The sequence below is a fragment of the Amia ocellicauda genome, chromosome 7 (assembly GCF_036373705.1).
Source record: "Amia ocellicauda isolate fAmiCal2 chromosome 7, fAmiCal2.hap1, whole genome shotgun sequence".
Classification (NCBI taxonomy): Eukaryota; Metazoa; Chordata; class Actinopteri; order Amiiformes; family Amiidae; genus Amia; species Amia ocellicauda.
Genome location: NC_089856.1, coordinates 42,064,561 through 42,080,888, shown reverse-complemented (window position 1 = coordinate 42,080,888; position 16,328 = coordinate 42,064,561). Strand labels below are relative to the sequence as shown.

The 16,328-nt window shown below is 39.8% G+C and overlaps 1 protein-coding gene across 1 annotated transcript; it reads left to right on the top strand.

The window, feature by feature from the left end:
- The first annotated feature begins 11,398 nt into the window (after positions 1-11,398).
- Positions 11,399-15,585, top strand: LOC136753959 (E3 ubiquitin-protein ligase RBBP6-like). The gene is made up of 10 exons (XM_066710337.1): positions 11,399-11,564; positions 12,142-12,241; positions 12,514-12,550; positions 12,901-12,945; positions 13,264-13,352; positions 13,465-13,561; positions 13,684-13,823; positions 14,133-14,305; positions 14,535-14,653; positions 15,061-15,585. The coding sequence occupies exons 1-10, from the start codon at positions 11,399-11,401 to the stop codon at positions 15,583-15,585; spliced, it is 1,491 nt and encodes a 496-aa protein (XP_066566434.1).
- Positions 15,586-16,328: the final 743 nt, after the last annotated feature.

The window sequence follows — 16,328 nt, the reverse complement described above, 5'->3', positions numbered from 1 at the left end:
AACCATGCATAGCATTTGGAAAACACAAAAAAAGAATATATGAGAAGAGTCCTGATGAAGTTCCTATTGATTAATTTCCCACAACATTTAGCACATTTACACATCAAAAGGTCACAACCAAGACTGGGCAAATGACCACAAAGAAAGAGAACCATGTACAAACCCAAAGGGACAGTTTGTAAATGACATAAACATAAACAGTTATGCCCTCTTGTGACAAGGTGTAGGGCCAACACGGCAGTAAACCACTGCCATCTTGTGAGTGGAAGGCAATAGGTGCGATTCGAAGTCTTCCGCTTCAAAATGGCATCATACCATAGATTTGTGAGGCCAAACATTTGCCCCAATCACAGAGGTATCAAAGAGACCATCAGCTATATATTTTTTAATTTTTACTTTAAATTAGTTGTTTACTCAAAGGATACAGAGACCCAAATCATCAGATAATTTGATTCCACAGACACAACTAGGTTTCTTTGTTTATTATTATTATTATTATTATTATTATTATTATTATTATTATTATTATTATTATTATTATTATACAAATTAACTATCCAGGTGTAATTATATACCACATTATAAGAATGCATTTTTCTATTAAACTTGCCTGTAATTGCTGGTCTAACAGGTACAGGAGATATTTTTCACAAATCAGTACCACAATAAATGCTTACTAGCAGGAATACAGACACTGTAATATTGTCTGTTGGGAAAAGGAGTTTTTCAATGCTGTCAATTCTGTGTATTGTGTGTAAATTCTGCCCTAGTTCCATAGGGTTTAACTGTTGCATGCTGTGCTGCAATAATGTGAATAATACAAAGTGCCAGCCCTGTGAATTATTTTCCAATTATACTACTTGAAATTGCAAGACAACTTTCTGCCTTAGTTAGACATGTAAATGAACCCAGACAATGTCAAAGTGTGGACTTTCATTATCATTACTCAAGTGATATTCCTGTTGTCTGCGCACAATGACACGGGGTGCAGAAGACGGAATTCATCCTGACATTTAAACAGGATAGAGGGGCTTTCCAAAATTAATTTACCAAAGCAAATGAGCTCCAATGGAAAGTATGCTGCTCCATTACAGACCTCTGCATATGACCTCGATCAGTTTAGGTTTGTGGAAACAAGTCGATCTGTTTATATCCTTGGTAACTGGTTAGCTGCCACTCAGGGAAGGTTTGCCGTGTGTATGTATGTGTGTATGGGGGTGTTTTTTGTTTGCTGGTTTGTTTGTTTAGATTTATTGATCTAGTAATTTGGATGTGTCATGCATTTGCAATACATTTTCAATCATTTCTGAAATTCTGAAAAGGCAAGTCCATTATTGTGAGACAAATAAAAGAACTGAAGTATGTCTATTTTATTTCTTTACAGAGACATGTCTCATCTTAATAATAAGTAATTGATCATTATTATGGATATGGTTGTTATGTTTCCCTTAAAACACAGATTAAGTTTCTTTGAGTCAGAACATATATTTATAAGCTTTTTGTCTAATGCATTTGATGTGTTTAATAAACATGAGAAATGGCTTGGATAGCACAGTGGTGATGACTTTCCCTCTTAGATGGATAAATAGCAAATATATATATATATATATATATATATATATATATATATATATACATATATATATATATATATATATATATATATATATATATATATATATATATATATATTTGAGGGTCAAAACCTTTACTTAAAGATGCAAATGTACTGAAGATATACTGTATATTTGGTTTGTACAGGTGTTAAATGTGTTTCATTATTATTATCATAATTAGTAGTATTAGTAGTAGTATAAATAGAGAGGGTAAGTAATTGTGTTTGTTACACTTATTTACTCTCAAGTAATGCCTAAATGCACCTAAATATAGGCTTTTCAAAATAGTATGAAATACTTCTCTGCTATCTGATCACTAGATGTCACTAAATGACACCAAATAGCATGCCAAAAAAGAAAAAAGATCCTAAGATTTTTTTTTCTTTCTCTTTTACCACTACACTCACTACACTAAGGGGATTCAATTCCTCACCCAGATTGAATCTAGCACACCTAGAGTACTTTCCTCAGGATCTTGCACTGTATTTAGAAAGTGTAAAGTTGAGTAAAGTACAATTATATTAGACTGAGTGTGAAGATACAGGATCTTTACAAACTACCATCGTTGTCCTCTAGAGGGAGCCATATAATAGGGTGAACATGTTTTAAAGCGATTTTTTTCCATTCATTCACAAGCACACACAAGTGTTAGATTTATAATATAGAGCCGTTTAAACTAACAGATAACTATAGGACAAGTAATATAGACCTTCAAACAACCTCATAGATGATTGGCCCAGGAACATTTTAATAAATCAATCAATCCATATGTGTATTGCAAAAATTTCTACAATTTTCTAGAAACAGTCTGAATTAATATTGAGTGCTTCATTTGACCAAGGTGCCAAAAGAGAGCCAAGCTGTTTAATTTCCTTGGCACTGTTCTAGCATCAAACATGCAACTGACTTTCTCTTTCATTGCTTCAGCATTTTCTTCACTCAGGAATCTATTAAAAATAACCTCTCGCTTTCCAAAGAAAGGTACGGTACGCCCTGTGCCTAGACTATATTTGTTTCCATAACGTTCAGTTTGCATGCTTTGACATTTACAGTCAGAGTCGGCGTGTCAATTCTAACAATTATGAAACCATTTCCTTCCTTCAGGTCAGACTGCTTCACGTCTTTCCTGCTTCACATTATACACTGGAAGGCTTAAAAAGCCTTGATTTTATTGCTACATTATGATGTTTATCTTTGGCCTTGCCTCTTTGAGAGTCACAAAGCTTTTATCAATTAAGTATATGCAAATTTCAAGAAAGAAAGACAGAAGAAAACCAAGAAAACAACAAGGGGAAAGTTGAAAGAGTGACAGTACCATAAGGACTGTTCTGAGAAACAACATCTCTATACATGTACTGTTAACTAGCCTCACTGGTTCAGAGCAATTAACTTAACTTAAAAGCAGAGGAGAAATATAGTACTGAGGACAGAAGAGTTATTGTCTATGTGGTTAGACCCCTGTATAAATGATTATTATTATTATTAGTAGTAGTAGTTTCAAGATTGAGGCACTACAGCTGAAACCTAAAGTATTATTTTAATCCCTGTGTTCTTGAGACTACAATAAAATCAATGTATTTTATTTTTAAATGAGTCTATAAATTAGTCTCTATACAATATTGTAATGTCCAAAAAAGCCTCTCTTGTCTGTGAATCATTATAAATCCAGGATTTTGGAGCCAGGCTAAAGGTCACATTACAGAACAATATTGACTGGACTGATGGATGCTGATCCTCATGATTATCCTGATAGGCGGGCCAGGCCCCAGTTTTCTTCCTGCGTTGTGCTTCAGAGAACAAAACATTGTGACACCTTATGCCTGTGTGAGACACATCACAAAACTTAAGCTTTAAAGGTGTTAAGTAAGTTGATTTATCTCTGAAGTCTACAGAATGTGTAATGGAAATTGGTTACTTGCTCTGAGAGTATGTTTTCATGGTATCACCAGTAGGAGGCGCTACCTGCATTATGCACTATACTACACTGAAATGACACACTCACACCTTGATAACTGTTCAAGTGAATGAAATCTTTCTTTCAAAACTTTTCTGTCCAGTACAGAGTGTTTTCTTGAAGTAACTTACACATGAATTACAGTTTTTAGCTGTGCATGTTGAATCTGGTATCAGACAGAGTGCACTTGCATACAGCATCAGGAATTCACAGCACTATAATAATAATTATTATTATTATGTCTCTTTTACTGCAGAAATTAGATATGACAGTCCCGACTACACAAACAGAACTACACGTTATTAATGTACTTTCAGCTTCCCCAAAGGCCAGGTTCGATTGACAGGAGGCCAAAGACAAAAGCTGTGTTGACCTTAAAAGGCTTCAGTGTAGTGCAAATGTGTAATTTAATTACCAGCTTTGGCTGAAATGGAAGTGGGAACGCACTGCTGACACACTAATCACAATAAGCACAATAGGGACCGTATTTGCGAAGGAAATTATCCAATCCTATGTTTGAAACTGCGAGAATGTAATGTGGGGCTGGTGGGGAATGGTTGTGCTTCAAAAGGAGCAACCAAACTCGGGATCTGGATAAATGTTGAATGTTCTCTTTTTCATAATAAAACACACATATTATAATTGTTAAACCTCTTCTAATGGATTGGGAAATCCAGAGAAGATCATTTTAGCATATGCCATATTTCTGAAAGGTTAATGTATTTCAAACATGTCTAAATAGGGGCCCCATTCCAAGTAATAAGAACCTAATGTTGAACTGAATTATGACTTTGTTTGTACTGATTTCCTTCTAAGTTTAATTTAAGATTTATTTGGGGACTTTTGATGCTGATATGAAATAAATAAGCTTTTGTATCAGTAATCATTCCTCAAATCTCCAAGGGTTACCACTGTCAAGACATAAGGTAGACTGTAGTGATGAAATACATTACAAACACAAATATGTATATTTAAAAAAAGAATAGTAAAGTAAAGGTTACCTGTGATTACTCTGATTCCTCAGGCACGAGCAACTTCAAACATTTGTTTCTTACTCGGTGCCATTGTGAAAAAATGATAAGATTTACGATTGTTTTGTCTCTCCTCTGTCTGTGTATCAACCCTTATTATTTGCATTTGTCCTTATACTGCAGTTCAAATCATGACAGCAATTTGCCGCCGGTGCCAGGGAATGGTAACAGTTCCTTCTGGGTTTGGATTCCTTCTTGTTTTCAACATACCTTTCATAAGCAAATGAAAACACTTGCAAATGACAGCTGATTTGGCTTATTATTCAATTAATTATTTCAATTATGCCTGTCGTAGGCCATCAATTCTCCTATATCTAAGCTTGCATGTGATGGAAAAGTCTGCTGAGTTCACAAGGCACATCTTTACAATGCTACAAGAAACTCTGGTCCAGTTTAAACGGGATGTTCAGTACACCTGCCAATCACAAATATCAAACACAAGCAGCAGGTAGAGTCAAGGAGCTTCCAACAAACAGAAAGTCACTATCTGACTGACGAGTGGGTGGAAGTTTTGATTGAATTTGGGCTTTGGTTGGGGGGAAAAAAAGAGTAGCTTTCTTTCTGATGACTTCTCATGCCTTAACAAAATTAGACACCACACATTTAAGTTTAAATTGCATTTAAATGACTTTGCAATTATTCTCAAAAACAGATTCACCACAACAGGTTTTGCTTGAGGGTAAAGACATTACAGAGCGGGGCGCATGTAATAAAACAACTGGAGCTGTTCTGTGTCGTTCACATGAAAGATACGCGCCCGTTTATTTACTAGCTCTGGCTAATTGTATTCTAATCAAAAGCCCACATTATTACTTTCTTTACATATAATTATATTTCTTTGCAAAGCAGCAAACTGTGGTACTTTTAGGGACAACCCTCTGATGATGATAGATGGATGTTTACAGGAGAAAAAAAAGGCCACTGAATTGAATAAGTTTAATTTCTAGAATGATATTAAAGAGCTGAAAGGTCATCTGGGACGTTGGCAGTCAATAATATTTATTTTTCTAATGACACAGAGATCACAAAAAACAGATGATGAATATACTGTGGAAAGAAGAGTGGGCCAACATTAACACGCTAGAATCGGTTTCTCCCGAATTTGGAATTGGTTTCCTTTCAAGTTGGTTGCTTTTCTTTTTCAAATTGCAAATGTCCTTCTATCTGTGAGCGCAGAGAACTGCAGGTGACTGAAGAAAGACTCTTTCCACTCGCTCCATTTTTATCAGCTGCCCATTTTGAGGTCTACACCTTGCAGGCTGGCTCAGAGCGATCCCTTCTTGTCTCTCTCCGGATATACTTTCAGTGTGGGTCTCTGAGGGGAAGATGAATCAAGCCCAGACCAACTTTCTTCCTTGTTCAAAAGGAAAACCAAGGCCGTGAAAAATCAGAGCGACTGCAGAATCTTAACTTGCAATCATTTTTCTTCAGCAGTCAGATTCCTGGTGGTTCCTTGTACTTCTTTCCTTTCAAACTACACATGCACAACAAAGCCTGCAGAAGCCTTACAGAGAACAAAGAGGAGCAAATCCAGAGAAGTCTAAATACTGCTGAGAAAACGTATCTAAAAGAGTATGTTGCCGATTCTGTGACTGAGAAAAACAGCATCACCTGGGTGGAGGAAATCGCTTAGATATGTATTCTCTGTGGAATGAGAGAATATTTAAGTTTTCCACCAGGCTTTGAAAATATAAGGTAAAAACTGAACGTAGACCACAAATTACAGGAATTATAGACAGTGAAGGGCACACAAAGGCTTAGTGAGCCGAGTTTGAAACAGAAATTACAGGCAGACTAGACCTCACCTTAGTATATACTTGCCAAAAGCAAAAATACAAAAGCTTAGTAATGGAGCATGTGCTAAATGACCCTTTTAAGGCAGGATTTATTTACATCAAACAATACCACTTAGAATCAAAGATTGAGGAGATGTTCAAAGCTACAGCATCAAATTGAATTAATTCATCAGTAAACCATGCCCACATGAAGGCACTTTCACAAGTCCTTGCGTTTTCCCTGCATTTGAAAAGCAGTTTTGGTTTTTAGAGGAGATTCATGTTTCTTGGTCTGTCTGCTCTTTAGAGTCAGAACACGTGTGTGGTGAAGGCAAAAAGGGGAACAACTGCCACCGTCATGTACCACGCCACCCCCATTTTATTCAAGCGAGGATAACTATCTCACTATTCCCCCCTCTCCCAGCAGGCCTTGGAAATATCCCAAGACACCACAGAGTCAATACTAGAAGTTGGAAAAATTAATAGTGTATTAATTACCACTGGCTACCGGGCAGGGCACGAAGTCCAATAACTAACAATAAGACCCTAAACTAAAACGACCTTCAATACAGGGCAATTGCGCTAGGAATCAAGACAAACATTAGACAGGCAGTAAAAACTATTCCTGAAAAAAATAAAAATAAAATAAACATTAACACTAAACTAAAAGCCAAGCCTGTCCTGGCCCCCCAAAGTCAAAGTCCCGGGAATGCTGAGCAAATAAGCAAAAGGGAGCCTCTTATCCACCAATGTCCATGCAAGTCAGATCCTGTTTTTATTAATTTAGGTAGTAAATCATCTGCAGGCATTTATATTGATTTTTAGTTCTCAATAGCTTTCATTGTTCTCAGCTTTTTCAAAGAAACTTGTCATATGAAATAAATTAAAGTCAGTGTCTTAAAAACTGTATTGCCATACTCTTGTACTGTTCCTTTTTAATCCTATTTCTTTAGACGGATAAAGCATTTTGAATTTCATTAGTTAAAGTTGGCTTGAGTGTTACACTCTGATATTTTTTAATATTGATGTTGAGAAATATAATGCCTCTGTAAAATTGAGAAAAGGCAGAGCAACTTCCTTTAATGTAAAGTATAAAATTAGAAGAAACTGTCTGTCACACAGCACCAGCAATAACAATAAAAAATGGTGTATATTGTATTTATCCAATTGACATTGGTCCTAAAAATCTTCACAAAAACAAGCCCAGCAGAACAAAAATACAAGACGCAGATAGTTGCCCTTATTTACAGAATGCTTATTTAAACACAATATACTAGACGTTATGTTAAATTAATTAGTACTTATATGGTAGCATGAGTTATCATTATTAAACATAACAATGCAAAAAAAATCTAATAAATACAAATTACTTAAATGACACTTGCAAAGTAAAGCAAAGGGCAGATGAAATGTATTTAGTATAGCCGGCTAACACATCTATCCACAGAGCAGTCCAATTTCATTTCCTTCACTGCAGAGGAAACTGTTTCTGATCCCGCCGTGATTACAGCTCATTTATTAATTTCACTTAAATGAATGGGGTTATTCAGAATGAGAAGCCGATACTATGATATCGTGGCATCGGAGCTTTGTTCACAGACCTGCACCTTTCAGTGCACACAAAAACAGAGCCTGTGCCTGAAGCAAAGGCAGCCTTTAATAATGAAATAAAAGAGTGATGGGAAATAAAATGTATAGTGAAGCCCCCAGCAGTGAAGCAGTATGAGTCCACATGTCTGTCACTTGGCCAACAGAGCCCCAGTTCCTCTAGCTGTGCGTACAATATTTATAACTTGATCCACACTGGTTTGCAGATGAGTGTAGATTATACCCACTGGATTCTCCAGTGTAGCCCTTTCAATACTTCAGTTTAGGCTGGCCAAACAGACTTAGATTGCAATGCATTTGAAATAGTACTTTAAAAATGGCTTTCACCCCTGTTGGTCATGTGAGAGCTTGATCACGTCTACCAATTACCCTCAATTCAGACTCAGAAGTTCATGATCCACCGCTTCTAAAATGTCCCCTTCAAAGGTGGAGAAGATGACAATCAGATCAGAAGGTGATTAGAAGATTAGAAGATCTCACCTTGATGAACGAGGGGTGAATGCCATTTTATAAGTGCCTGAACAGCATTTCAGATACATTCAATCCCAAGTCTACTAGTCCCTTGAATGACTGAATTCATCCCAGTCATGGTAAACGATGGTTGGATTTTTAAATTAGCATTGTAAATGGTATCAAACCACATTGCACTGTCATACCATATTGTACGATAGAATACCATTAAGATGCTGCCAATTCCCAACCAATACACCCACACTCCATCTGTATAATATACTTATAATATAGTTTAATGACATGCCTTTGTTACAAATATACGCAACACAATTCACAGCTGCACAGAGAAATAATAGCCTAATAAGAAAAAATACAGGTAGAAGATGCCAATAAACCCCCCAAAATGGAGTTATTACACCTACAACAGAGACGGGACCGTCTTACCCAGCCTGGGCTGATTTCCACAGCAGAAGAATCTCAGCCCAGCAGATTCCATGGAAAGACATCAATTCTAATGTAGCCTGGGAGTGAGGAGGCTAACTTTTCAGGCAAAGTTTTTTTCATATATACAACTAACTTGCAGTAGACTAGTCTATCTGTCAGATGAAGACTCGTCTGATGGTTTAGAATAGTCTAGTATAGTTTTATGAAGCTGGCACAAGGACAGAACTGTGGGGGGCGCAGCAAAGTGTCTTAAGGGCAGTGAGAGGCGTGTTGAGCAGTATGGTAAATGTAATCCTGATTTGACACAATTCATAAGGATGCTTGTTCATTTCTTAAATTATTTAATATTACTAGCTATAGTAAAATGATTAAAACCACAAGAAAATATATGTCTTGAATATGAGTGCATTTACACAATGGAGAAACATAATATATCATGCTTGATTGATTGATCTGTTTGAAGTCTTCATTCAAGAATCACATTTAAAATAAATAACGAATGTATTAGTCATATAAAAAACAGTAAAAAGTACCAATGAAACTGTCAGATTCATATTTCATGAGATACATTCAGTTTGTGTATTTTGGGATTAGTACAAATAACTTTGGGTCCGTTGCAATGAATATTGATTGCTTTACTGAACATTTAGGGTGGGTCAAATTTGGATTTAATCTGATTTAGTCGTGAGGTACCAAATATGAGATAATCCTCATTATCTATTTATTTTTTTGGTTACAAAATAGGCATATTCACTGAACTGGCGGCTTCTCTATGGAGCAAAACGGTTAAAGGTAAAAACAACTAGATCAAATTAAATTATGCTTAGTTATACTACAGTTCTCTTCATCACTAGGCAGTGTGCTGGAGCTGCGTTAGGTTAACGCAGAGCTGTCAATCACACGCGTGTAGTTCCTGTGTTGTCCGCCAGGCGCACGGAGGCTGGTATAGGATTGCGCCACCATTGCGCGCCAAAGCCAGATGCAGATGTTGTCCTCTAAGACCTTCACATCTGTGAGCAGCATTGTCCATGATGAGCCTCGACCAGAGCAAACTCGCACACATCTGAACACATCGTCAAAATCGACACGCAACTCAAACCCTGGTCCCGGTGTTGAGGTAGGTACTGCGCTGTTGTATCGGCTACAGTGCGCACTACACACCGGCTACTCTACTGTGAATACTGTGAGTAAAAATACAATCACTGAGTTTCCCACAGCAGCTACTATGGACTAATGATGTGAGTCTCATATGAGACATTGCTGAGGGATTTGAATGAAAGTGCTGCTGTCCCGTTGTGTGTCTTGTGTCTTGATTTCCCATGTTTAGACCCGCCTGGTCCATTGACAGCATCTCACACAAGACACTGCAGATACAAGATGATGTCGCACGACGTTATAGATGTTATTCGTGTATTTAGCGACACTTATTTGTAATTGATTGAGTTTATGTGGAGGTTATCCAGGAAAAACACTGGATTTGTAGTCAGTTATGGATCCCACAGTGTTGTTGTCTATTTATAAATGTATTCGTTTTTATTAAGAATAAGTTCTGCCAGTTATTTCAATCAGGGCTACATATAGGCTGCGACTGTACATTTAATGGGCACTTTTAATACTGGAAGTAAAATCCAGAATGAAAATGCCGATTTCTTACTCTATTAAAGCTTATTGTCTCAGGATATATTTTCTGGAACAACCCGACACGTAATATTTAATAAAGTAAGTTATAGGGACGGGTTTCTCTTTTCATTTGAAAACGTTTAGGTTATATAACTAAATTGTGTTGTGCTTAATATGAATATGTATATAGGAATGGTAATAACTGAGAAAACGCAAACCAAAGTGGACACTGCGCTGTAATTTTATTAGGCTTAAAACTGATCTGGCCGCCTGTGCTATTTGGTCCAATGCGACCTCAGTGAGTTTGACAGCCCTGGTTTAAAGAAGTGCGGCTGCAGTGAAGGACTGTGGAGCAGCCGGCTGGGTGGGAAGAATACAGTGCTTTTGTATCTAAAATGAATTACAACCATGTTCATTTGAAAAGGATTTCTAATAGAAATGTGTTTATTTATTTGTTTATAAGCCTGACCCAGACAACGTGGGTGGTCAATAGTTACTGACGTTCCAGAATTCTATTCTATTCTGACGTCAGATATTAGAACCGGCGCATACAATGCAGCGACGCGCTGCCATTTTGTGGGTTTGAGAGTTTGGAGACGGTTGGTGATCTAGGAGAGAGAGAGATTTACTTTTGCGAGTGATCTATATATATAGGCGTTCGTTTGTCTTTATTGACTTTCGGAGGGTGAAGGAGAGTTTTACTGCCACACAGAGTCCGTACTCTTGAAGGCGTCTGTGTTTGGCAGAGAGGAGGGAGGCCGTTAGGCCTCACTGGCCTGGGGAGGCCGAGCAGAGCCCAGGCCCGAACACCGGCCTGTAGCAAATACATCTGCTTGATTGTACATTTGCTTGGTTCTGTTTCTTTATTGGACACACATAGTGCAACCTGATTTCAAGATGCACTGTGTGCATTATAAATTCTCTTCCAGACTGACCTATGACATGGTCAGGTTTGAAGGCCTGTACATCACGCTGAGCGATTTAAAGCGCCAGATCATGGCTCGCGAAAAGCTCAAGGCAAAGCGTTGTGGCCTGCAGGTCAGCAATGCTCAGACTGAAGAAGGTGAGGCTTTATCATCGTGTACTGGATTGTCTCTCTGCTGTTTCCTGGCTTCCTACTTGAATATTTGTTTTGTCTACGGACGATCATTTCACACTTGCTTCAGTTACTGACCACCCTGGTCCTTTTCACCTCGTCTGTCCTGGGCAGCCATATTGTTTGTCCAGTCTCGTCCAATAAGCTAAATTCTTCTCAATACATAATGTTTCCTAAAGGAGCCACTCAGGACTTGACAGTCATGTAACATGCGGTACATTGTGTTGATCTCAAGTCTCATGTCCTGCCTGTTCACATTTGAAATGGGACATTAGCTCTGTAAGAACAGTGTCAAAATGGTCCGCAGTGTTGGCACATCAGGTGTATTAGACTGTTCTGCGTTGCGTACTCTAGGTTTAAACACCGCTTAGTGTTTGAGTGAAATTGAACAGTTGCAACTAAAGTATCTGTGATTCAATAAACCACTGTCAAATCAAAGATATTGTAATTATCACACGTGATGTTTCTTTGTAAATCTATGCTGTAGAACGGAATATCTGCACATTAAAGAATACTAAGCACCTCGTTTCATTTCTGTTCTCAGAGTACACTGATGATGGGGCCCTTATTCCCAGAAATTCATCAGTCATTATCAGACGAGTTCCCGTTTGGGGAGTCAAGGCCACTAGAAACACCTGTGTCCTGTAAGTGTGATTCTCTTTCCAAGGCTGTATGATGGTACCAAATGTCCTCATTATTATTGATTTCTTAGCAGACATCTTTACCCAGGGCAACTCTGTTGCAACTCTGCTCTCGGCCCAGGATTGAAACCAGTCTGCAGAACAGCATTCATACGATCCTCACAATGCACCTGTAGTACATGTGTAGACTCTGGTAGTAGTAAGGTAGTAGCTGGAGCTGGCTCTGGTAGAAAGCAGCTGAAGTTAATGTTTTTTCTTTTTAATTTGCTTTCCAGTGATCACTCCAAACCTTCAAGTGGACCGTCAAAAGCAGTACGTAAAAAACTCACAACTTGTAATGAACTATAGTTTAGTAACTTAAGTGTGCACTTATAATACACTTTATACAGTGTGTGTGTGTGTGTGTGTCTAGAGACAGATAGATAGATTACCCTCTGAAAGTGCAGAAAATATGGTCAATCTGTTACTGAGGAGGGAGGCATATTGGAAATTGACTTTACAGACAATTTTTGTCCTTTAATATGAAAATGCAACCATAATAATACATTTGAATTAATTGTCAATTGTCTAACATTTTATGTAAGGATTATTACTACACATTATTTTAAATGTTTCTTATCAAAGAATTAAACCTGAATGTCTTTTTAATTTTCCACAAACAGGCTGATGATTCTCCAGCCTCTAATGCACTGGCGCAGCTTTGCAAGGTATATGATCTTTTTGTGTGTTTTTATTTTGTTTGCTAATCTTGATTAATGTAGACCTGTTGTATTTGAATGATTATTGCGGAGTTTCTATAGATCCATTTTCAATCCACAGAAAGAGTTCCTGGTCATTTGACTTGTCAGTCATTCATTGTGTCAGACTTGTCCAGCTGAGGTTCTCAAGAGCTGGTTTTACTTAAAACTAGATTGGATCACAATGGGACTTACTCAAAGCAAGGTGATCTGTAGGTCCTTCTGATAAAGTGAACAGTCTGCCTGGTTTATGAATAAGTGGTTAACTGGATATTGCCTATTCTACAGATCTCCGATCTGACTGAAGCAAACGCGTCAGAGGAAGATAAGATCAGTGCCATGATGTTTCAGTCTACGCACCAGTACCATCCTATCCAGTAAGTGTTTCTACGTGTCTTGAAGCTGTTTTGTTTTAGTTTTTTCAATAATCAAAGCATTTGAATTGTGCCGAAGTGGTCAACTTATTGTGAACGTTGTGTGTTTGACTAGTTACGTGAAGGATCCCGAGGGAACACCCCCTCCCAACTACACGTGCTTCCGCTGCGGGGTGAAGGGGCACTACATCAGGAACTGCCCAACCATTGGGGTAGGTGGAAACTGTTCACTGTGCATTTGCTAAAACTTGTTCTCAATAGACACACTGCTGTGTCTCTCTGGTGCTTTCCCATGGACACTGTGTAAGGCTGTTTACTGTCGGTGTGTCTGCAGGACCCAGACTTCAAGCCTCTTCCCAGGATACGGAAGAGCGCTGGCATTCCCCGCAGCTTCCTGGTGGAGGTGTCCGACTCCAGCGTGAAGGGAGCCATGCTTACCAGCACGGGCTCGTATGCCATTCCCACCATTGCCATGTGAGTCACTGTGAGAGCTCCCCTGAGCCGAGTCTCTGTCAGCCGCCGGAGCACATAGTGTCACATATTGAGGAGATGCGTTGTTCTGGAGGAAACCAGCTTTTATAAGAGCTTACTCCTGAGTTATGCAATGCACAAACATGTCTTTTGTCCTGGAAGATGAAACGGTTACGATTCCCCTTCTCACGGATTTCCAGCATTATAATTTGTTAATTAATTAGTTAAACGCAATCAGTTCAAGCTGTGTTAATTGAATCCACAATCAGACTCTCATGCGTCTTGGTTTTCCTGGTCTGCTGGTCTTCTCAGGGAGGCGTATGCCACTGGGAAGAAGGAGAAGCACCCCTTCCTTGTGCAGGAGCAGTCGTCGCCGCCCACGGAGGGGGACCCGGTGCCAGCAGAGCTGCTGTGCCTGCTCTGTGAAGAGCTGCTGGTGGACGCTGTGGTCATCCCCTGCTGTGGGACCAATTACTGCGACGAGTGTAAGTGCAGCTGGAGGAGCAACACCAGGGCAGCAGAGTCATCCACAAAGTGCTCGGTGTCTTTGAGGATTTCTGTTTCCTGTGATTTCCAAGAACCAAAGAAAACGAAATGTTTGCAGATGTATTTGAAGCTGATAATACTCAGCAGCAGGAGTGCTTTAGCTGATTGACAGTGATCGTACTGTGTAGCGTTTCTGTTTGTAATACTGGAAACTTGTCTCCTGTACAGGTATCAGGACATGTTTAATAGACTCGGACGAGCATGAGTGTCCGACCTGCCACAAGCTCGGCGTTTCACCCGATTCCCTGGAAGCGAACCAGGTCCTTCGTAAGGTAGGACTTTTCTTGGTTTCCTGTACTGCGTGGGCAGTTATAGTTGGGTTGTTATTCACATCTTTCTCTGTCTTAGACAAGACTCTGTGTGTTAGCCCTCCTTAAAACCAGCCCCTCCACCCTACTGGAGAAACACTGGACAGGCAACGCGTTTCAGGGCTGAATATTGCCAAGCATTCCCACAGAGCAGCAGAATTATAGCTTTTCAAACAGTTAGCACACTCCAGGTGTATACACTGTCCATTGTCATTGTTACTGTTGTTTTCTGTAAAAGTGTATGTCAATCAAGTATATCAAAGTCTCATGTGAGGCTCAGGTTTAGGAATGCAATATCACCATGGTTTGGTTACTGGGTGCCTCTCACCCATGTTTTAATCACTGAATTAGAAATTGGGAATTAGGAACACTTGCTGTCCTTTCAGATCATCACTAACGGGCCTGCGGTGATGCCGACACAGCCAGGGCCGGAGGTGCAGCGCCCGGCCAGCCCGCCTGCCTCCAGGCAGCAGGACCCCCAGGTGGCCGATGTCGCCCGAGGACGCAGCCACAGCGCCCGCTCCAGATCGCGCTCCCGTGGCGAGCGCCGGTCCCGCTCCAGGTCCCCTGGGGTTCGCAGGGGCCACGCCAACAGCAGAAAGACAGCTCCAGCCCCACAGTCTGAAGGAGGCCGAAAATGCATGGGTCGATACAGAGAGGCCCCCTGGGATGCCCAGGCGCGTAATGGCCGTCCTGTGGGGCAGAGAGAGCCTTTCGAGAGGGAGCAGCGCAGGCAGTGGGAGAGGGAGAGGGAGAGGGAGAGCCGCGAGTGGGGCGAGAGAGTCTTTAATCGCCACTACAACCCTCCAGGCAACCGAGAGCCTGTCGCCCCAAAACGGTTCGCCCCAGCCCAGCCCTGGGACGACACACCGTACAGCCGTGGGTGGAGAGAGGGGTTCCGCCCATTTTAATAAGACACTGCATTCGGTGTGACTTTTTTTATTCCCCCCAATTAAAAATAATCTTTTAACTTAATAAATGTGAGTGCAATTCCTTCAGAGATGGAAACATCTACTGCATTGCTGTGGATTCGAACAAGACGCAAATTGCACAGCTGGTAAAGCTGTGTGACGGTGTGCCTAGTTAGTGATGAGTCACAGACGCACACCAGATCAGCGTGTTTTGCTCATCCTGTTCATTCTCCAAGGACTATCAAATACCTGCAAACTGACAGTGTTTGAAGTTTAATGATGTGACTGGATTGGTCTCCCAGAATGCCAGTCACATGAGCGAGGCATACAGTGACAGTCCTCAGGGTTTACTGCCAAGTTCAATACATTTGACTCGTAATCATAGTCGCCACCAATATCGTAAATTCAGGCCTTTCGTATTCTAAAGGGTTAAAAAACACAAACTCACGCATATGCAAATCAGAAATGGAGAAATGGACGATTGCCTGTAGCTCAGGCTAGGAAGACCCTACATACATGAGCGAGACTACGTTTGAAAGCTGTGAAGCTGTGAAGCTGTGAGCATCTGTATGTTTTGTAGTTTTGATAAAAATACAATTCATTTCTCGGATCGCAAATTATCCAACAATAATGGGGTGTAAAGGGTGAAAAAGTTTGGGATTATTTTGGTTTAAAACAGAAAAGAGAACCTGCTGACGAACCGATTTACAATGGTAAAGTATGAGAATATTGAAAACCTGAAG

Coding starts and splice junctions, on each gene's coding strand:
- LOC136753959 (XM_066710337.1), top strand. CDS start 11,399: ATGCACTGTGTGCATTATAAATTCTCTTCCAGACTGACCTATGACATG. Junction 12,551..12,900: donor CAAGTGGACCGTCAAAAGCA/GTACGTAAAAAA, acceptor TTCCACAAACAG/GCTGATGATTCTCCAGCCTC. Junction 13,824..14,132: donor GCCATTCCCACCATTGCCAT/GTGAGTCACTGT, acceptor TGGTCTTCTCAG/GGAGGCGTATGCCACTGGGA.